The sequence below is a fragment of the Artemia sp. Qi Xiang Cuo genome, chromosome 16, assembly GCF_049724085.1.
Source record: "Artemia sp. Qi Xiang Cuo chromosome 16, ASM4972408v1, whole genome shotgun sequence".
In the NCBI taxonomy this organism is placed as follows: Eukaryota; Metazoa; Arthropoda; class Branchiopoda; order Anostraca; family Artemiidae; genus Artemia; species Artemia sp. Qi Xiang Cuo.
Genome location: NC_142809.1, coordinates 42,306,735 through 42,329,697, shown reverse-complemented (window position 1 = coordinate 42,329,697; position 22,963 = coordinate 42,306,735). Strand labels below are relative to the sequence as shown.

The following is a 22,963-nucleotide window of genomic DNA, read 5'->3' as shown; positions in this document are numbered from 1 at the left end:
CGCAACACGCACAAAGAGCAAGTTCTAAGTTTGAGGAAACAGAAAGTCGAACAGGCAACATGATGTTTCGTGTTTCGCAAAAAAAAACGAAGTTTTGTTAAAACATGCTGTTACGTGTTTTGTCGAAAACGCAAAAATGGCAAAACACGATTAAACCACGGAACCAACCACGCAAAAAAACGCCACTAATGCTTTAATAACAATTATACAAATTTATTGAGGTGTCACATTTGGAACAATTTTTAACCAGTCCTCCTTACATAAAAGAGTAAATAGTGATGCTATTTTCGAGTTTTCGGAGTACTCCCTCTTTAAGGTGGCAGTTTACTAACCAATACAGCTGTGGCGCTAGGTGATTGATAATTAATAAATCTACAATCCAAATTAAGGAATTCCATAAATATTTCACAAAAATAGCTCTCTATAGAGTTTTTCAGTGTGAACTCCAATTTGCTGCAACAAAATTATAGACGATCGAAGGAAATACGGGTCTAGGATTCAAATGTGTACTATTCAATCAGGGAGGCCTAGTGTTGGTTCAAAAAAACGAATCGTCTCTATGAAAAGTTTACAAAAATAGGACTTTTCACTGTTGACTCTACTAGCCAAATGGTATGGGTAAGTTATAAGGGTGTAAACGGTAGTTAAGGTCGAGAAAAATCACCAATGCCATCTGGCGTTTAGTGTTTTAATATGGCAAAATTAGTGTAGTAATGAATGTCTAATTTCAGTTTCTGGAAAAATACTATTGCGAAGTTTGAAGAAAAACGTGAAATACTAGATGCCGTTGGTGATTTTTTCAACACCAGTGGCAGTCCTCGCTCTTATCAGTTACCCCTCTTTGCTATTAGCTTGAGGGATATAAAAATAAATCATTTTAATAACAATCTTACTATTTAATATACGATCCTATCAGAAGCCGAATCGATTAGCTCCAGTTTTTCATATTTCACTTCGTCTTTGTTTCAGTACAAAGACGGTACAGTCAGTGCATTATCACTACAATAAGTGCATCATCTATACAATAAAATGAATGATAATCATTACATTATCATTTCCTTTGCCGTTCAAACCCAAACTCTAAATAAGCTTTTCAAGGCCGTGAACTAGATGCACTTTTTCCTTTAGATCTAATAAGCTTAAACAACCCGACGGCCTAATAGGCTGCAGCCTAGCTGCCTCATGCCTAAAGAGCCTACTACTTTCTAACTGTAGATATTTTTAAAAGACCTGTAATTAGAGATAAATAAAGTCGATCTGAAGTTGTTTATTTGACACAAGTAACCTCAGTCTGGGATCCCTTTTCCTTACTTATATATTTCGATAAAAATGTGCTCAAAATACAGGGTCATTTGCAAACGGTTCAGCAAGGGGTTAAAGGTCATTAGCCTAGGTTTAAACTAGGTCATAATCCTGCCCCAAGCTATATAACAATTTTTTAGACAATGTCAAGGCTTTGACTTGTCGTTACAAAAGAATTATGAGTGTGCAGATAAAGAAAAAGAAAGGATTAATCTCGAGAGAAAACAAACCAGGAAAATGCAATTAATGCAAAAAAAAAATAAATAAAAAAAAAATAACACACACATCACTGTCTTGTTTTATAAATTACTACCTTAGTATATAGGTCGGAAGAAGATAATTGATCTTATAGATATATCTTTCCTGGACTCTGCTCACAAGTGTCTCTTGTCCAAATCTACGAGTATATTTTGGAGGCATTAGACAAATGTTTATATGCGACGGCCGGATCCTGGGGATCAGGTAGTGCTCCACAGGAAGAAGGTCCAGGTTAAGGGTTATCCTTTATCGATTGGTGAACCCTTTGAAACCCCTGAAGGTCAATTCGCAATAACACTCACTAATACCGAGATTTAGTTTGTGCTAATTTGAGCCAATCAGGATTTCGCAGCTAATCATAAAATTCTATGAAAAATCTCATTGGCTCAAATTAGCCTAGATGAATCTCAGTATTAATGAAATATCCTTGTGAATGGGCCTATAATACCATTTTGTCGCTTTCATAATTATTGACTTCAGTGCATTAAAAGCAACAAGGTGAATTGCAATGAACGCCAAAATACATATTAATTACTATTAGCCCCCCATCTCTCTTTCTTTCTTTTTCCTACTTTCCCTCTTTCGACTGTCCCCTTTTCTTTTATCTTAATTCGATAGCCTAAAGCTATTTTTGATTTTAGGCTGTCCAAAAGATTATGCAGCCATGATTGAAGACGTCCATGCAACCTATCCTGAAACTAGTATCATATGTATTGGTTTCAGTCTTGGTGGAAATATTGTCACCAAATACGCTGGAGATAGCACTTTCCACAAAACGGACAAGATTTTGGGATGTGTTTCCATATGCCAAGGCTATGATGCCGGGACGTAAGTATTCCAAAAATTGTTCACTTTTGAAAGGACAGGTATTTTTACGGTTTAATGATTGTAAGTTTTTGTTTTCTAATATATTTGTTTTGTCGTTTTCTTTATGTATGCTTATGTCTCTGTTTCCTCTCTCTTTCTCTCTCTCTATCTCTATCTATATGTATATATCTATCTCGATCTCAATATATCAATCTATCTCTCTCTCTCTCTCTCTCTCTCTCTCTCTCTCTCTCTCTCTCTCTCTCTCTCTCTCTCTCTCTCTCTCTCTCTCTCCTCTCTCTCTCTCTCTCTCTCTCTCTCTCTCTCTCTCTCTCTCTCTCTCTCTCTCTCTCTCTCTCTCTCTCTCTCTCTCTCTCTCTCTCTCTCTCTCTCTCTCTCTCTCTCTCTCTGTCGATCGCTGTGCTATTCTTTATCTTCCCTCTATTTACTTATCTCTGGAGTCTATTGTTGAAAGTCCCAGTTCTTTGAGACCTTAAAAACTTAAAGACTGAAAGAGAAAAATGTTTTTCTTTTTAATTTAGGTATTTCGTTTTTAGTAGTTGCTTATATTCTAATTAAGTACCGGTTTAAGAAAAAATTACAGATATATGTACAATGATTGCCCTCTTAATAAGATAGATTATTTTTATAAATGATTTTTCGATCTATGTCCTGTTTTGACCCATTTAGTTGAAATATATTTTTTACAAGCTGGAAATTACCAATGGCAGAGAAAGCTTAATTATTTTCAGTAAAACACGAGTGCAGGATGGCAAAGCTCAGAAGGGAAGAAGTTACGTTAAATTCCATTTGGTAATGAATCCACTGCTACTAAATATTCTAAATCATAAATATATGTTCAGAGTAATTTTCAAATTCGAGTAATCAATACTTAATAACTCAAAGTCAAATAATCAAAACTCGGTATTGCAATAATTCAAACTCAGATTATTAAATTCAATAGTTTTTTTTTTATAAACTTTATTGTTGCTAAATTTTCAAAATAACTCTAAAACAATTTTCAAAATAATACAAACTTTTTTAAAATGGAGGAGAAGCTGAAAGTTAGATATACCAGCTCTGTAGCCTTTTCCTCTACTCGGTTTTCACTAATATTTTGTTTAAAGTGCAGGCAAGCCTGTCTATTTTAATCAAAATGGTCCAGTTACCCAAAGTGGTATTTATCTTTGCTTTACAGCTAGTTCACACCCGGTAAAAACATTTTCTTTTAGCTAAATTTGAATAATTGTTTCATACTTTGGGTGATAATTTTGGATAATACCGGCAACCCTGTTTAGATCTTTCATTTAAGAGGGTTAACGAAAAGTAATAATGAAAATCAAGGTCTTAATTGTAAATTACAATAGCCAAAAAATAGTTAAAATTTTTTTGCGGTTTTTGTGCAAATGATGCCATCTAGGTTATATGCTAAAATCAAGTTTAGGCGATTGCGAAAGCTCTTGTTTATGTAAAATATACGTAGTTAATAATAAAATAATAATATTTATTTTAAAATATTGGCTGAAGGACTCCAGACGAAGTATTGATTTTATTTTGTTAAGTTTGTCCAGTTTTTAATAAAAGTTTCTTATATTCAAGTGCAATGGATTATCTGCTTCAGTGGTCAAACTTCAGACGGGTTTACCTCTTCATGATGACCGAAAGAATGAAGAGAGTGATCATGGCTCACCAAGCACAAGTTCTTTGTGATGACACAAAAACCAAGTTTTTATTGTCAGAAAGGCTCATTTTCTCATCTGCTACCCTCCCTGAGCTGGACGAAGCGTATACAAGGTAAAGTCAACTGACAAAAATATCATCCCAAAGATGTTTCGTTTTCAAAAAAATATTCAATACTGCAATCGTTAGCCAGTTCACTGCAGTCATTAGTCAGTTTAATCGATAGCCAGTACACTGCAATCGTTAGCCAGTTCACTGCAATCGTTAACCAGTTCACTGTATTCATTAGCCAGTTTAATCTATAGCCAGTACATTGCAATCGTTAGCCAGTTCAGTTCAATTGTTAGCCAGTTCAATTGTTACCCAGTGCAATTGTTAGCCGGTTCACTGCAATCGTTAGCCAGTACGTTCAGTGCTGCAATCGTTAGCCTGCGCCCGTGATTTTCTCAGTTCGGAATTTCGGTTTTGTCTCTCAGATCCAGAAGTGACGTCCGGTTGCAAATTACTGTTAGAGTGAATTTGTGTCATAAAGTGTTGTTAAAACGTCGTGTTCCGTTTCTTTTATCCGAATCGCCCGTGAATTGTAGCTATCGGGCTTGAAAACTGCAAACACGTTAATATTCCGTCATTGTGCCAGGTCGTTTTTCTCTAAATACCGGAAAAATAAGAGAATCATCAGTAGTAAATAGTCTAAAATACGGATAAGTGCAGGTGGCTGAAAACCTTCGGTTAAGAATTTTTTACCATGGTGAGCTCAATTGTGCACTTACATTTCGATCGGCCACCTTTTCACGACTCAATGTTAAAATGACGCCAAGAAATATATAGTTTTTTGTGCAAAATTGCATTTTACTTAGTGCTATTAAGATGAATAAAGGAATATAGTTTTCAACCTCTCAAAATACCTCAAAATAGACCTCTCAAACTGCTCTATATGATGCTCCATTGCCCTGCTAACGTCAGGGGGGAAAGGACATATAAATGCTACCGAAGCTAAAATGTGATCTTCAATTTTTACGAAAGTACTGAAATCCTCTGTTCGAAGAGTTCGGCGCTCTTTTTCGAAATCCTCATACATTTTCGTCGTCATTACTTTGAAGTTTCGCATGAAGTTTAGCATGCTAAAGTTCTTAGCATGCTAAGCGTCATACTTTGAAGTTTAGCATGGATAATAGTTACTATTCCTGAATCAGTGTCATATGGTCACTTCCTTACATTTAAAAATTTGTTAGAAACGTATTTTTGTAATTTTCGATGTGCTGTTGTTCGGTGGTTACTAGGTTATAATGATTGATGCAACTATAATATGTGCTTCTCAAATATGCACTTATCTTGATGCCAGATACGTTTCTTAAAAGAAGCCTTTAAGTGCTTTTGACTTGAAAATGTTTAATTGCTTAGATTTTTTCCTGATATAACTTTATTGTCAAGTTTTAAATACAATCAAATTTATTCTAACACTCGTACTTTTGTGTACCTTTTTTCCATACAAAAAAACACCAACAATTTCATACAAAAAGAAAAAACTTTAAACAAAGGTAGTTAAATTTCTCTATTGGCCAGTCTTCATAATTTTTCTTTCATTTTTCTGCAACATTTTCACACATAAAAGCTTCAAAATATAATTTTGCAAAAAGCCCTAGGTGCTAGGCAAAAAAAAGTAAAAACACCAATAGGGTGAAAATGAAATTGTATTCTTTGAATTGTTTAAGTGGAAAAACTGAGACTTATGAAAGGATTTCTGTATTTCTCTGAAAAACACATTTGAAGCCTCGAATCTAACAGATGAAACTGACAATCATGGTGTTGAGAATATCTGGTTGATAATCAAGAATACCCACCATGATGCCGCCAAGGCAAATCTTGGATATAAGAAAAGAAAGAAAGAGGAATGGATATTCAATGGATATTCGAAACCTGGAAATTCATTGAACGGCGCAAGGAACCGAATAGAGATATCCTAAATGCGTCAAGGCCTGAAGATAAAGGCCGTCTGCAGCTTTGTTATAAAGAAGAGGATAAAGCTGTCGAAAAGATTGCAAGAAGAGATAAACGAAACCAGGTAGAAGAGAGAGTGGCACTTGCGGAAGAGGTTGCGAAGAAAAGGCGACTACTTGACACCATAGCGGACAAGGCTGAGAAGGTGGGGCTAATAGTAAATGTTGGTAAATCGAAGAGCATGGCCACATCCAACTCACCTTTGATCCTTAAATGCAACGGAAAAACGATCGAACAAGTCCATGAGTTTAAATATCTTGGAAGTTGGATCGAATATGATGGCGGAATAGTCTACGATATAAAAAGGAGAAATGGACAAGTAACATCGGCATTCAACATACTGAAACCAGTATGGAGAGGCAAAAAATACTCTTTGTACCTAAAGCTCCGTCTGCTGAATAGCAACGTCATGTCCATTCTCCTTTATGCAAATGAATGCTGGAAGCTGAATGTCCAGCTGGAAAAACGGTATTCTACCATTTGAAAATGTCTGCCTCAGAAGAATTCTTAACATTTCGTGGCAGAACAGGGTCACGAACGTAATGGTCCTCAGACGAACAGGTCAACCGTCAATCACTGATCTCCTGAAGTAGAGAAGCTGGACCTATCATGGTCATGTCCTCCGAATGCCAGGAGACCGTCTTCCGAATATTGCCTACAAACGAGACCTGCGGAGTACTGAGCTGTCGTCCCAGCCACAGTGGGAGGATGTCACGGCTGCTGCTCCGCTCCGAGACGTCCGGCAGGTCTTTGTTGATGCCCTATGTGCCCCACCTGGCCCTGGAGGCGCTAAGGTCTAAGGTAAGGTAAGGTTAAGTGGAAACGTAGATAGTCACACGTCAATGAAACAACGACAGTCACAGTTGACTTAGAAACAACAACGTAGACATTCACAGTCAGTGAAAAAGACCTCTATGTGCAGTTATGTGGTTTTGGTAGTAGCGGGTGCCAAAAAAAGAAGCATGGATGAATAATAAAAAATAGGCTAAAAACATTTGGCATCAAACAGCTCGATAAAGTGTAGCTTTCATTTCAAGGTGTAATTGTCTTCGGGAATCAACAGTCGTTAAGGTTTGAATTTGTACCGACAAAAAGCATTATCAATTTAACTAATTAGTTCTGATTAATTATTTTCACTGCTCAACGTGACGAAAATACGAGACTGCCTTAAAACTTCGTAATTTTGTAATAACCATAAAGAAAATCTTATAAAACTGTGGTTTTCAGGTATAAATAGACCTAAGATGGTTTCGGGGGGGGGGGGGTAAATTGTTTTAATATTTATGTCCTTGGTACTTTATATCTGGTTTCAATTTTCACAGTCTTCACCCACATACAAATAACAGTTCAAATAGGGATAAATCCTGTTAATAGACAGTGAAAAAACAATGATAAAAATTCTGGATGTTTCGATCACTTACAGAGCAACCGTCATCAGCAGATAAACTATTTTTTAGTTTATCTGCTGATGATGGTTGCTGTATATGTGACCGAAATATCCAAAATTTTCAACATTGTTTTTCATTGTCTAATAAAATGATTTATCCCTATTTGAACTGTTATTAGTGCGTCATGGAAAGGCAGTGTTGTCTCCGAAAATACCTAAATCTTCAACTACAATTTCACACAGATGTAAAACACTTTAAAATGGCAATCAAGTTTACTCTATTGCCCAGGCTTCACATTATTTTTCTTTTGCGTCTTGGAATTTTCACACACAAAAACTTCAAAATACTATTTTGCAAAAGCACTTGGTGCTAGAAATGTTTAGAATTCCCATTTTTTCCTATTTTTTTAAGATAAATGTGTGTCTACGTTTCCACTTAATCAATTCAAAACAATATAATTTAATTTTCACTGTAATTGGTGTTAAAACTTTTTTTCTAGTAGAAAAAAAGTTTTAATACCAATTGCAATGTTTTGAAATGATTAAGTGGAAATGTAGACGCTCATATTTATCCTAAAAATAGGAAAAACTGGGAATTGAATTTTAATGAAACATGGTCTCCGCATTAAAAACTATGTGCAGTAATGGAACTGCACAGGTCTCCATTTGCAGTTATGCAGTTTTTGGTAGTAATGGGTGCCAAATACAAAAAGAAAAGAAACATGGATAAATAATCAGCCAAAAGCAAGCTAAAAACATATGGTATCAAATAGCTTGATAAGGTGTAGCTTTCGTTTGTCGGTATAATTGTCTTTAGGAATCAACAGGTCGTCGAAATTCGAATTTTTACGGACTTTTACTGACGAAAAGTGTTGCCAAATTTAAGTAATTAATTTTGTTTTTTATTTTCACGGTTCAACCTGGCAATAATGTCCTTAAATCTGGTATGTCCTTAGTATTTTAAATCTGGTTTCAGTTTTTAAATTGGCAACTTAAGTTGATTATGTCAATTTGTTTAGTTGACATGATATTACTCTTGTTTAGCAAACAAAGTCAAGCTGGTAAGAATTAGGGAAAAAATGGTAAAAGTATAATAATAAAACTGTCTGGAACTTCTTGAGAAGGTTATATTCTGCTTACAGCGTAGGAAAACTAGAGTCTTTGTCTGCTACTATTAGAAGATTATAAATAATTTAAGCTTCTTAATACCTAATTTGCTGTGATTAAAAATGTGTCAACAATTTTTGCGTAAGCCTCTAATAAAACTTAATGCAGTGTTTCAGGGGCAGTCTTAAATACTTTTATACAGATTTGAAGTATTGAGCTGCTAAAATAATTGACGGACCGAAGCCAGAACAAGATAAATATAGCGTTTGAAAAATCTGGCATCGATAAAATAAGCGCTCTTCACATTCTGCATGGAAGCGAGCTCCTGGTAAACCATATTGCTCTTTGGATGCATATTATTGTTACCCAAGGAGTTGTACCGTCTTCTTTCTTAATTGGAGATCTCACTCCAATTCCAAAGAAAGGTAAACTCGCAACCCAGTGCTCGTCCTTCCGCCCTATAACAGTGGCTACTACCTTCTGTAAGCTTTTTGAACTTCTGTTCATTGACCATCTGAACGCAAAATGCTTAGATTATTTTAGATTTATTTAGTTCTTCTGTAAAAACAGAGAACTAAAAGAGAAAAAAGATGAAAAGCGAAAAAAAAAATTATTTAATTTTACTGGTTCATTCTTACAAAATAAAAATATAATTTTGTTTCTACTTTGTTCTTCTGATTAATATTTTTCTTGTTGGTGTGTTCATGGTTTTGATTCAATAACTGCTTTGTAAACGTAAATATGCTTTGTATGCCTATGTCGTGTATACGTAAATGTTATTTTCTTGTAGACGTGTTCATGGCTTTGACTCGGTAAGCGCCTTGTATACATCTAGCAGCTGTATTACGTACCTGAATGGAATTCGAGTTCCCATGGTTTTTATCAACTCTTTGGACGACCCCATTGTTCCTGAACCCTTACTAGAGCCAGTAAAAAAATTTGTTGGTATGTTGTTTGTATAATATGTATGTTATTATGTTTATATGTTTATCTTTTTATTGTTTTATATGTTTAAACTTTCTATGTTTGAACTTCAACGGACAGAGTCCGTTGATTTTTGTTTTAAAATCAGCTTGGTGAAAATAATGAAAAAATTGAGAGCCATATATAATTAGAGTAAATCCAAGACAGATAGTCTCAATAAGAGGCAAAGCCGGCATATCCCTTTTGAACTATACAAAAATGATTTCATTTCACTTGTTGATAGATAGTCTTATGATCCATCCTAGGGCAGAACTAATGTAGATAGGCATGGAGTAAGGGTAATTTAAATGAGCTTTGCCTACTGACGGACAATGTCCACTGGACTTGTATGCAAAACGGAGGACTCAGGCGACTTTATCAACTTCAGTCGATACAGTTGATGTTTTTATCAACTCTTCGAACGACACCATTGTTCCTGAACCCTTACTGAAGCCAGTCAAGAAAAGTGTTTTGCATGTTTTTCTTCTTTTCTTTTTCTCACAATTTTTTGGCTCTTTCGATTTTTGGATCCTCCTGTGTGTGCAAATGCATAAAACTAAACTAATAGCTAAACTAAGGCTATTAGTTTAATGATTAAACTAATAGCCGAGACTTGCTCGTCTTCCTGTGGATGTGAAATACAGTAGTGAAAATTGAAAATGCTGATTCAGTTTTATGTGAAAGTTAAGTGAAACAAAGAAGGTGAACTTTTGTCTATATTTGGTGTTCTGGGTTGGCCCCTCTTATTCCCCCCGGACAATCCACCCTGACAATGACCCTCGGGAAAATTTTCCCCAAATTCAAAATAGTGCTGCTAAAGGGAAATTAAGACATATAAAAAGAACGAAGAAAGTGTATATTTGTACGTAAGCTATTATGAAGGAAGGGTGGTGGATCATTTTGTAGGGGGGGGGGGCAGATGCCTCAAAGAATGTATTTTAATGCCAAAACATCCTAACTCTCGTTGAGCCTTAATTTAAATGTAGAATTAGTGTTAGGGAGGGGGGGGGGTAAAAATTGTTATCTAATCCCTCTTGATTTTCGGCCATATATCTGGTCTACGCCTTTATTATGAAAGTGAAAAGTAACATTCAACCCTTAAACGGGTGGAATTTATTCCATATAGGAGGGAGACTGCCCCCTCCTGAATTCCCCTCGTGGTTGTAGAAACTTCGGAGGATACTCATCCGATCTGAAACTGAGAATTTTAATGCCTTTTTTTAAGCAAAGAGCCCCTATTGAAAGCAAATAGAGAGCAAAGAGCCGTTAAGGCAAAGAGCCGTTGGAGAGCAAAGAGCCCCTATTGAAAATTGAAGGTTTTTGTTTCGTTTATTTTTCCAGTAGCCGAAAGCTATTGGAAAGTAATCAGCCTCTCTGTCGGTTCATTTTCTGCTATCCAGCCCTCCTCTAACACTTATAATATCGAACCAAATTTTGAGATATTTGTTTTGTTGAAAAACTTCGAAATATCTAATAATTTTGGCTTTAGGGTTAATATCACCCCTATAGCCCCAATGTTAAACTTTATCTTCTCCTGCTATGAACTCAACCCCCAAGAAACACACAAAAAAATTAATTAAAACCAAATCACAATGTAAAAATAAATGTTATACGACATTCTACGCCATATATTCTGACTACATTTTGGAATTGGTTGCATATTCCAATATTTTTCTTTTCTTCAGTATTTTTTTTTTTATACTTTCTCTATGCATGTTCAATTTTGTATGTAGGGGAGTCATTCCGGCGGGGATAGGCCTAAAACCCCCCTTTATAAACTGCAAAATTCACGTTTGAGATAGAACTATTTCATTTCAAAGGATAATGTAGCTGAAATTTTTTATTGCGAGTAAACTAAATATACCCTAATTTTGATTTTGACAGTTAAATGTGATTAGATAAATTAATGTTTTTAAAAAAAAATTAATTTCCATTTAATGTTTTAAAAATTAATCTTTGTTCCAAAGTTCCAAACTTCAGAGTCCAAAATTCAAACATTACTTGTACTTCCTCTTTTCGAGCCGAAACAAGTTAAGATTTCCTGAACTGGATGGCAAGTACATTAACAAATTTTGATAATTTCGCACGAACATTGACACATGGAGCCCACTTAAAATAGCGTAGCTTAGTGTCTAGTAATAAAAGATCTTTGGTGATTTAATAAACTTAATAGAAAATCTAGCTCAAAATTTTCGGCGATATATTGTACTTACTGTTGTATCATGGGTTAGAATCTTATCAAACTTTTCGTCCTAGAGCCTTGTGAACACAAACGGTGATTGCTCAAACCTATAAGACTTCATATCTAGAAAATAGCATGAAATAATCTTGACTTTTAGCTTGAGTTCCTGATGATAAAAAAAATACAATTAATAAAAATTAGTAAAAAATAAAAAATTATAGGCTTGTCTTCTTTAGTTGTAAAATATATACAGAACAGTATTTCCAGGATGTTCGAACGAAGGGGTCCAACAATTTTGCCGGAAATGTCGATTCGTGGTAGGTGAAAAATCAAAAACTGATTGACGAATTTCCCGGGGGAGGGGACCAGGAGGGGGAGGGGAGGTGTAATACCAATAAATGATAATAATTGATGTGTTGATAGAATTTGAATGAATCCTCAGAATCTTTTCAACCTTTGATTTTGAGTATCTATGTCTTTTTTTCTTTTTTTTAATTTTTAAGTGAAGTCTTGTTGTATTTACCTTGCTATGGATTCCAGAGTTTTTACTTTTTGTCTTGCTTTGAGGTATGTGTTCTCTCTAAAACAAGCAATTTTGTAACAAGTTTGCAGCTTTAGATTGCACTAAAAGACCAAAGTACTTATATTGTGGCAATAACTAGTCTCCGATATATCCATTCACCGAGCCAGAATTATGATTTTTTAGTTACTTTTTCTTTGGGTTTCCCAACCTCTATGTGGGTCGGACCTCTATATGGACCTCTATGGTCGGACTATGTGGGTCGGAGGTGAAGGATAAAATACGAAAGCATTACAATTTTTGATATGGATCCAAGCAGCAAAGTAGTTTTCGATAAAACAGTTTGTGGTGCCATACTTGTTTGAAGTACCCTTCTAGGATGGCCACCAGTCTTTCTAATAATTTAGTCTCTTGTATGAATGCACCTGATAAATCTTCGCTTGAAAAAGTAAGTGGGGGTTTTGGGGTGTGGTGCCATACTTGTTTGAAGTACCCTTCTAGGATGGCCACTAGTCTTTATAATAGTTTAGTCCCTTGTATGAATGCACCTGATAAATCTTCGCTTGAAGAAGTAAGTAGGGGGTTTTGGGGTGTGGTGCCATACTTGTTTAAAGTACCCTTCTAGGATGGCCACCAGTCTTTCTAATAGTTTAGTCTCTTGTATGAATGCACCTGATAAATCTTCGCTTGAAGAAGTAAGTAGGGGGTTTTGGGGTGTAGTGCCAGACGTAGCGGGAAACGCGAAAAATCCTTGGATGCGGCAGCACTGGTTAAAGGTATCGACTCCGAAAATCACTCAAAAGGGATCTGTTTGTGTGCAAGCCGTTCCCAATTAATATTACTAAAGCTTGAATATTCCAAAACTAGCTAAAACTATAAATTTGGAAATATTCATTTGCGAAGAGAAGAGGCTATGTGTAGCAGATTAGATTCGATTTAAATCATATAAATTACCTATAAATCTTTGGTGATTTCTTAAAAGATGGACAAAGTGTAATTTTTAAACAGGGGGAAGAAGGTTGAGGATCCAAATGCATGTAATGCATTTGGATAAAGGGTACGGTTTTTGTTCATAGGATCACATCGATTTAATATGCTATTTAATAAAAAATTGGGAAAGTCGACTGGTTTACATCTAATGCATTGGGATAAAGAGTACGATTTTTGTTTGTAGGATCACATCGATTTATGATGCTATTAAAGAAAAAGTTGGGAAAGTCGACTGGTTTGCGTGTAATGTATTGGGATAAAGGATACGATTTTTGTTTATAGGATCACATCGATTTAGTATGTTACTAAATAAAAAGTTGAGAAAGTCGACTGGTTTACATCTAATGCATTGGGATAAAGAGTACGATTTTTGTTTATCGGTTTAATATGTTATTAACTAAAACAACAAGTTTTTTTAACTGAAAGTAAGGAGCGACATTAAAACTTAAAACGAAGAGAAATTATTCTGTATATCAAAGGGGCTGTCCCCTCCTCAACGCCTCGCTCTTTACGCTAAAGTTTGACTCTGTATTACAACTTTATTTTTTAAAACAATAAAAAAACTTTAGCGTAAAGAGCGAGGCGTTGAGGAGGGGAAAGCCCCTTTCATATACGGAATAATTTATGTTCTTTTTAAGTTTTAATGTCGCTCCTTACTTTCAGTTAAAAAAACTTGTTTTTTTTTTATTTAATTTCTGAACGTTTTTGAATTAATGCAGCTTTGATTTTGGCTCACCGTACATGAATAATTAAAACGAAATTGGCGTATTAATTTTCATTTTTTTTGGCTAATTGGCTTTCTCGAAATTTTGTTATGATGTAACTTACGAATTGACTTACGTAACGAATTTCTATATTCGTATGTTTTTATTACGTATATTAGGGAGCTCGCTCCCTAGTATATTAGGGACCTCGCTCTTTACACCAAAGTTCGAATTTTGTTCGAGTCATAAAGGCCGGTTAATTAGAATAGATAGCTCTTTTGAAAGTACCAAAAAAACTTTAGCGTAAAGAGCGAGGTATTGACTAGGGGGCCAATCCCCTCAAAAGTGTAATAATTTCTGTTCGTTTTAAGTTTTAATGTTGCTCCTTACTTTCAGTTGAAAAAAAACTTTTTTTTTAATGTCTAATCGTTTTTTAAATAATGCTGGGAAATCTGGCGCCCCCTTCATTGAAATGTCCCTTCCCCCAAGGAAATATCCTCCATGGAAAGATCCTCCCCCGTAACCTCTACTCCAACCCCGACTCCAATCCCGACCACTAGAAAAAAATTCCTCCTGAAAACGCCTGTATACTTCCCAATAACCAATACTATATGTAAAGAATGGGCAAAGTTTATAACTTGCAGCCCTTTCCCTGGGAACACTGGGGGATCAAGTCGTCATCAAAGGAGAGTCTGTAATATTTCTTGTTATGCGGAACCAGATGGCCGCTTAGGAATTTTGACCGTGGGACCTTGGGAAAAATAGAGCGTGAGAGAAGGCCAAGCTTTTCTCCAATTTTTTGGCAATTTAGAAAGGGCATTATGGCTTTTAATTTACGACTAAGTTAGTTCTCACCCGATATCCTAAGATCATTAGATTGATAAGATCACCCCTGGAAAAAAAAAAAAATAATAAATGCGCAGCCGTGATCTTTCTCTGGCAAAAAATACAAAATTCCACATTTTTGCAGATAGGAGCTTGAAACTTAAATAGTAGGGTTCTCTGATATGCTGAATCTGATGGTGTGATTTTCATTAAAGTCCTATGACTTATAGGGGTTCTTACCTCCTTTTTTCGAAAATATAGGCAAATTTTCTCAGGCACATAACTTTTGATGGGTAACTTATATATTTGAAATCAGCATAAAAATCTGATTCTTCTGATATATCTATTGATATCGAAATTCTGGTTTTTAGAGTTTCGGTCACTATTGAGCAGAGTCGCTCCTTACTTACAGTTTGTTACCACGAACTGCTTGATTAAATAAAAAGTTGGGAAAGTCGACTGGTTTACATCTAATGCATAGGGATAAAGGGTACGATTTTTGTTTATAGTATCACATCGATTTAATATGTTATTAAATAAAAAGTTGGGAAAGTCGACTGGTTTTCATCTAATGCATTGGGATAAAGGGTACGATTTTTGTTTATAGTATCGCATCGATTTAATATGTTATTAAATAAAAAGTTGGGAAAATCGACTGGTTTACATCTAATGCATTGGGATAAAGGGTACGATTTTTGTTTATAGTATCGCATCGATTTAATATGTTATTAAATAAAAAGTTGGGAAAGTTGACTGGTTTACATCTAATGCATTGGGATAAAGGGTACGATTTTTGTTTATAGTATCGCATCGATTTAATATGTTATTAAATAAAAAGTTGGGAAAGTTGACTGGTTTACATCTAATGCATTGGGATAAAGGGTACGATTTTTGTTTATAGTATCGCATCGATTTAATATGTTATTAAATAAAAAGTTGGGAAAATCGACTGGTTTACATCTAATGCATTGGGATAAAGGGTACGATTTTTGTTTATAGTATCGCATCGATTTAATATGTTATTAAATAAAAAGTTGGGAAAGTCGACTGGTTTACATCTAATGCATTGGGATAAAGGGTACGATTTTTGTTTATAGATTTAATATGTTATTAAATAAAAAGTTGGGAAACTCGACTGGTTTAAATCTAATGCATAGGGATAAAGGGTACGATTTTTGTTTACAGTATCGCATCGATTTAATATGTTATTAAATAAAAAGTTGGGAAAGTCGACTAATGCATTGGGATAAAGGGTACGATTTTGTTTATAGTATCGCATCGATTTAATATGTTATTAAATAAAAAGTTGGGAAAGTCGACTGGTTTACATCTAATGCATAGGGATAAAGGGTACGATTTTTGTTTATAGTATCGCATCGATTTAATATGCTATTAAATAAAAAGTTGGGAAAGTCGACTGGTTTTCATCTAATGCATTGGGATAAAGGGTACGATTTTTGTTTATAGTATCGCATCGATTTAATATGTTATTAAATAAAAAGTTGGGAAAGTCGACTGGTTTACATCTAATGCATTGGGATAAAGAGTACGATTTTTGTTAATAGGATCACATCGATTTAATATGCTATTAAATAAAAAGTTGGGAAAGTCGACTGGTTTACATGTAATGTATTGGGATAAAGGGTACGATTTTTGTTTATAGTATCTCATCGATTTAATATGTTATTAAATAAAAAGTTGGGAAAGTCGACTGGTTTACATCTAATGCATTGGGATAAAGGGTACGATTTTTGTTAATAGTATCGCATCGATTTAATATGTTATTAAATAAAAAGTTGGGAAAGTCAACTGGTTTACATCTAATGCATTGGGATAAAGAGTACGATTTTTGTTAATAGGATCACATCGATTTAATATGCTATTAAATAAAAAGTTGGGAAAGTCGACTGGTTTACATCTAATGCATAGGGATAAAGGGTACGATTTTTGTTTATAGTATCGCATCGATTTAATATGCTATTAAATAAAAAGTTGGGAAAGTCGACTGGTTTACATCTAATGCATTGGGGTAAAGGGTACGATTTTTGTTTATAGTATCGCATCGATTTAATATGTTATTAAATAAAAAGTTGGGAATGTCGACTGGTTTACATCTAATGCATTGGGATAAAGGGTACGATTTTTGTTTATAGTATCGCATCGATTTAATATGCTATTAAATAAAAAGTTGGGAAAGTCGACTGGTTTACATCTAATGCATTGGAATAAAGAGTACGATTTTTGTTAATAGTATCGCATCGATTTAATATGTTATTAAATAAAAAGTTGGGAATGTCGACTGGTTTACATCTAATGCATTGGGATAAAGGGTACGATTTTTGTTTATAGTATCGCATCGATTTAATATGCTATTAAATAAAAAGTTGGGAAATTCGACTGGTTTACATCTAATGCATTGGGATAAAGGGTACGATTTTTGTTTATAGTATCTCATCGATTTAATATGTTATTAAATAAAAAGTTGGGAATGTCGACTGGTTTACATCTAATGCATTGGGATAAAGAGTACGATTTTTGTTAATAGGATCACATCGATTTAATATGCTATTAATGAGCTATACATCTTTGTCCTAATACATCTTTGTATTCTATTAATGAGTCCTAAGTTGTTATTCGTTTTTTTTCTTCTTCTTTTGTTGTTTGAGGTGTGTGAAGGAGTATAGTGGATTATTTGGATAGTTTTTCCTTTTTTTGTTGTCGTTACGGTGACTCCAGTAGTAACTCAGCAAGGAATTATGTATTTTATTTATACACATATACATATATATATATATATATATATATATATATATATATATATATATATATATATATATATATATATATATATATATATATATATATATGGTTTACATCTTTGTATTCTATTAATGAGTCCTAAGCTATTATTCGTTTATATATATATATATAAGCTATATATATAAGCTATAAGCTATATATATAAAGCTATAAGCTATATAAGCTATAAGCTATATAAGCTATAAGCTATATATAAGCTATTTATTCGTTATATATATATATATATATATATATATATATATATATATATATATATATATATATATATATATATATATATATATATATATATATATATATATATATATATATATATATATATATATATATATCAGCTATTATGAAAGATGCGTGGTGGGTCATTTTGTAGGCAGAGGGAATGCTTAAAAGAGTGCTTTTTTATGCCCAAATATCCTAAATCTGGTTAAGACTTTATATGAATACAGAAGAGCCTTTGGGAAGTTGTGGGGTGGAAACTGACATCTAGTTCCTCTTGGCTCCCTGGAATATATTTTGTCTGCTCCTTTATTATTGGTTCTAGGGGGGGGGGAGGGTAATAGTTCCCTTCCCATTGCGATATTCTTTTTCTACGTAGCATAAAAATTCACATCCACATGTCTAACGGCACAGAGGTGGAAAAGGGTTGGCGGGGAACTATGGCCCCATCAGGAAGTTTCTCGATGTGTGTGTGGCAAATCCCACCCCGAGCTTTGTTTTCAGTGCTTTTGAATGGCAATATTTCTGTTTTCCTACTTGTATTCAGTGCTTCAATATATTTAAACAGATGTATGTAATGTATTTCAACATCATAGAACCCTATTGCAGACGTCACGATGGCTTCAGCCGCGTAGAAAACCGAAAGTCACGCAGAATTTTCATCATAATGAACACTAATATCAATCTCTGTCCACCTGAAATTTTGTAGTAAAATATTATTAAGGGCTTATTCAACAAAACTACTGTTCATTGAAAACCTTGACGAAATACTTAATTATAATACAACATTTTAATTACAATCCAACATTTTAATCCGTAAGTAGAAACACTAAAAAAGCGGTACTCGACCAATCAATTCACAATTATTGCTTTATACAATTTAACAGCAAGAAACCGGAGTCTATTTTTCAACTGAAAGTAATGAGCCACAATAAAACTTAAAACGAACAGAAACTGTTCCATATAAGAGGGGGGCTGCCCCCTCCTCGACTCATCGCCCTCTACGCTAAAGTTTGACATTTTGTCCAAATTCCTTTTGGAAAAGCAGGATGTAGGATGAGGTGAGAAAAGGTCGTAAAAAAGGATTTAAGGCAAATTGGGACTTCTTGGTAGGTTTTAAAGATGGAAGCTTTGAATAGATTAGGATGGAGGAGGAACATGCGCAGATGTACCGGCCTCAAGCGGCTTGGTGCTGCAGTGAGATGTTAGTAGTTGTTGAGGCTCTGGCCCCAATTATCAGACAAATGGCTTTTTCGTAAGTCAAATTCTTCCCCATTTTAAACACTTTCCTTCGCCCTGACCCCGCTTTCCATTTAGTACCTCTGGTTTTTCTTTTCCAGTTTCCTTTTAATAATTAATCGGTTGTCTATTGTTACCAAGACTCGCTAATTAGCTGAGCACGTAGAAATAGACAGATTGGCTATGGCTCATTGATACGACAGTCGGAAATCTAGCAATGGTTAGAGTTGGTAGGGTCGCCGGAGAGGGTAAGTCAATAATAGCAGTAGTATCTTTGCTTCTGAAAGAATACGTTGTAGAGGTTTTCTGCCCCTGATTTATCATTCCATTTCAATCAACCAATCACTTCGATTATTTCATCGATTTTAATCAATTGTCAATCTTTTCAATTAATCATTTCACGCTTCTTTCAGAAAATCACCCAGAGTCAATGATGATCGTCACATCGCATGGTGGCCATCTTGGATTTCATGAAGGTGGCATTTTGTATCCCAATCCTGTCAAGTGGCTAGATCGTATTGTGGTATCGTTAGCTGATGGTTTGGTTACTCATTCACAAAAAAAGCTGACGGCCTAGTTATTAATTGTATTGTATGTTTTGCTTTTGGGTTATTGGCTTTTTAGTTTAATTTTTGCTTTTTTTCCTTGTACATGTTCTATACTCGTTATTGCAATCGTGTTTCTATATTAGAACAGAAAGATGTGAGAAATTAGAGAAGTTATAAATCGAAGGTGAAATCCTCTTAGATCTTGTGCTAAATCAATTATGTTAAGCTTTATTTAACTTTTTTGTTTTATATTATATGAGTTAGAAGTGAAATATAGCGAACTTTTAACATGGGTTAATGAACATACGGTTGTGACAGCTGCCCTTTTGAATTCAAAAAAGCTGTACTGAACCATGGGGTGACTAAAGACGCTTTAAATTACGTAAGAATTTTTACTCTCCCTGTAATAATTAGTTTAGCATTGTTCGCAATGAGTCGAGGTGATTCTTTATATTGCACTCCAGATCTTGCTAATTTTACCTTCTTTACTTAGTACCCTTGCGCATACAGAGTTATATATTCCAGGTCGAGCTGGCCAATTGCAAAAAAAAGAACCTAGTTATAAGAAAATATTGAGATGTGGGTGGTGGGGTTTGAATGCTTTTTCCTTTACTACTGAACGGTACTGTCGTATGCTCATTAACTTGTGATTTTATATCAAAGCAATGATTCGTGAGGTCTCAAGCAAATGTGTTTGAAAACAGATTGGATTCAGTTCTAATATGAAATGCAGAATTCCAGTCAGTAATTGAAGTTTACGTTCTTACGTTCAGTTATTCTTAGTTACGATTATCGTGATATTTTTGTACTCTTCTGTATCCATCCCTCATGTGTCTCTGTTCGTGATTTTTCTGTTGTTTTTGGTTGATTTTTTTTTTTTTTTTTTTTTTTTTTCTTATATACCTGAGCAAACTTTCTACAGTCTTGCAAAATCCTAAAGAATATGAATAGTAAAAACTTTTTCAAGAAGTCTTCATTTTGCTCCTAAAGGCTGTAATTTTAACTCAAACATTGTAATTCAAAAAGTAATAGCGCACCTCCCACCTTAAATCATAGATAGTTTTGAATAGCGTGCTAAGTTACGACCTTTATATTTAAAAGTGACTGGTTTGTTTTATGAAAGCGTATTTTTAAAAAAAGGAACAGAAATGTTAGGTTCAACAGCTTATTTTCAACCTAATTTTACATCAGAAAATTGCTTTAATTTTCTGGAATCATATCCCTACCTGGATGTAGCTTAAGAGAAAAGAAGTGGTAATGACAGTACGTTAGTTTTCAAAAATTCTACAAGCGTTTTGGAAAAGGAGTCCTATCGCACAAATGAAATGTCAACCTGTCTTAATTCTTTATTTAGTTAGATTTTATCTTGTTTTGGACTGCTTTATTTTAAAAAAGGTAGGGAAAAATATAAAGGAAAATAAGAGAGGGAAAAAATATATAAAAAAGAGGGAAAAAAAGAGATAAATATAAAAAATATAAGAGGAAAAAAAAGTGGGAAAAATATATATCTCTTGACAAATACGATTTGGTTATATGGGAATGGCAAAACCATACAAAAACCTTTAGACCAAACATGGCCGAACCAGGAGAAATGGCAGTGGCGATGTAGATATAGGATGGGAGCAATATATCCCCGAAGTTTGTTCGAGAACCATTATTTGAGCGTTTAGAGGTGAAAAGGAGGAGCTAAAAGGCAACAAAATAGACATATTCAACTCTGAATATAACCTACCAATTTTATATGATTTGTCATATCCATTGCTGTAGATATACGTTTTGATTTTAAAAAAGAAGTTTATTTTTAAGTATTCATTGTAGTTACAATGCCGCAAAATCCATTTTATATGCTGCATTGTTAAAAAACAAAGGGTTAGGTTGAGTTTGTCGATTGTCCAGAATATAATAACCAATTCCACATGCAATAGATATAACAAATTAATTTCACACGATCGGGTTTTTGGGTTTTATTTCATCCAATATGCGTCGAACGTTTGCTTAAAGAAATAAAATAAAATGCCACTGTATAAACCCTGAGTAAAACACCATTTCATACACCTATTTGCTATGTTATAAAGTAATCCATGGCTCATATTACACCAGAATTTCCATTTCAGAGAGAGAGTCATAATACCCCCCCCCCTCCCTCACCCAAAAAAGAAAGGAAAGGCTTTCAAAAGTCATTGGAACTCTGATTTACCTTGCGATTGTACTGAGTCACAAAGTGTCATGTACTATTTGCGAGAAAGTAACTCGGATGAATACTTAAAAATCTCCTTTTCTCTAAGACCAGAATGGATTTCTACTTGAAATCGAAACAGCTGCAGAACCCAGGCGTAAACGGATGCAATTAAAGCACACTTTTGCAGTAAATATGCCAAAATTGCAGGTCAAAATTGCAGTAAATATGCGCTACAATTTTAGGGACGCAATTTCTTTTAATCCTTCTCCTTTTATTTACGTTTAATTTTGTTTTCCTTGGATGAATGTGTTTTATTTGGAATCAGAAAAAATGTTAGTACTACTTATTTATTTCTTTATTCATTGGGGTCCTTTTTTGCAAAAAAAAAAGTCACGTCCCTAAGAGGTTTCTGTTGAACTATTCACTGTATCCTGGGATTTTCCTTAAGGATAGTAAAGGCAATAGAATTTTTTGTTGATCAAAGCTTGTGGACTTCAGTTTCCCTCCTGTATTGAGTTAGTAAAAAATAATTTTTCTTTATGGGTCAGAGGTGCTGAGGGTTAATAAAATCACCGATTACTTACAAATACAGAGTAATTTTAGTTCTAGTAAGTCCGAATCTAAGGTAAAGATCCCCGCGTCCAGCATTCCCCTTCTAAAAAATTCCAGGTACATTCTGCGTCGTATACCCCAAATGTCTTTGTGTCAAATTTGAGGTTTTATACTTATCGCACAATTATTTTAATTTCGCTTCGTGATATATTTTTCTGTTGTTCTTCTGTAGTTTTCTACTGCTGCTTTAAGTGAGAATAGTTCCATAACTTTTTGCGGAAACGTGTTACTGTTAATTAATAAATCGAAATTATTTTGAGATTTTTTTTTGCTTTAAGATTATTAGAAGTCAGGTTCCCGATGTGAAGAATTCGGTTTGATGTGTAAACACGTACTTACCTAGGACAGTCTCTAAGTTTACACCCTCTCAAAATTTCCGGTATTTACAATATTTCCAGTGTTAATTAAAGATTGTGTTTGCTCTTTTTTTTGGGGGGGGGGGGCTACTATCGCATTATGACATTCTTTTTTAAATTGCCTTCCCGTTCTAGCCTATCATTAAGGAATATTGGGATTACCTTATGACGTCCCAGGCGTAAACGGATGCAATTAAAGCACACTTTTATTGCGGAACTATAGGAAAACAATATTTCTTTCTATGGATCCCATTTCCAACACAAAGAAAA

The 22,963-nt window shown here is 34.4% G+C and overlaps 1 protein-coding gene across 2 annotated transcripts in view; it reads left to right on the top strand.

Annotated features, from left to right (window-relative positions):
* Hydr2 (abhydrolase domain-containing protein 2) overlaps positions 1-22,598 on the top strand; it is a 62,390-nt gene extending 39,792 nt beyond the window's left edge. For both annotated transcript variants that reach the window (XM_089102083.1, XM_089102084.1), the window contains 4 exons: positions 2,202-2,388; positions 3,967-4,161; positions 9,330-9,484; positions 19,412-22,598. In XM_089102083.1, the coding sequence (XP_088958209.1) occupies positions 2,202-2,388; positions 3,967-4,161; positions 9,330-9,484; positions 19,412-19,575 (701 nt within the window). In that variant the 3' untranslated portion in view covers positions 19,576-22,598. The remainder of the gene's footprint in view (positions 1-2,201; positions 2,389-3,966; positions 4,162-9,329; positions 9,485-19,411) is intronic.
* Positions 22,599-22,963: the final 365 nt, after the last annotated feature.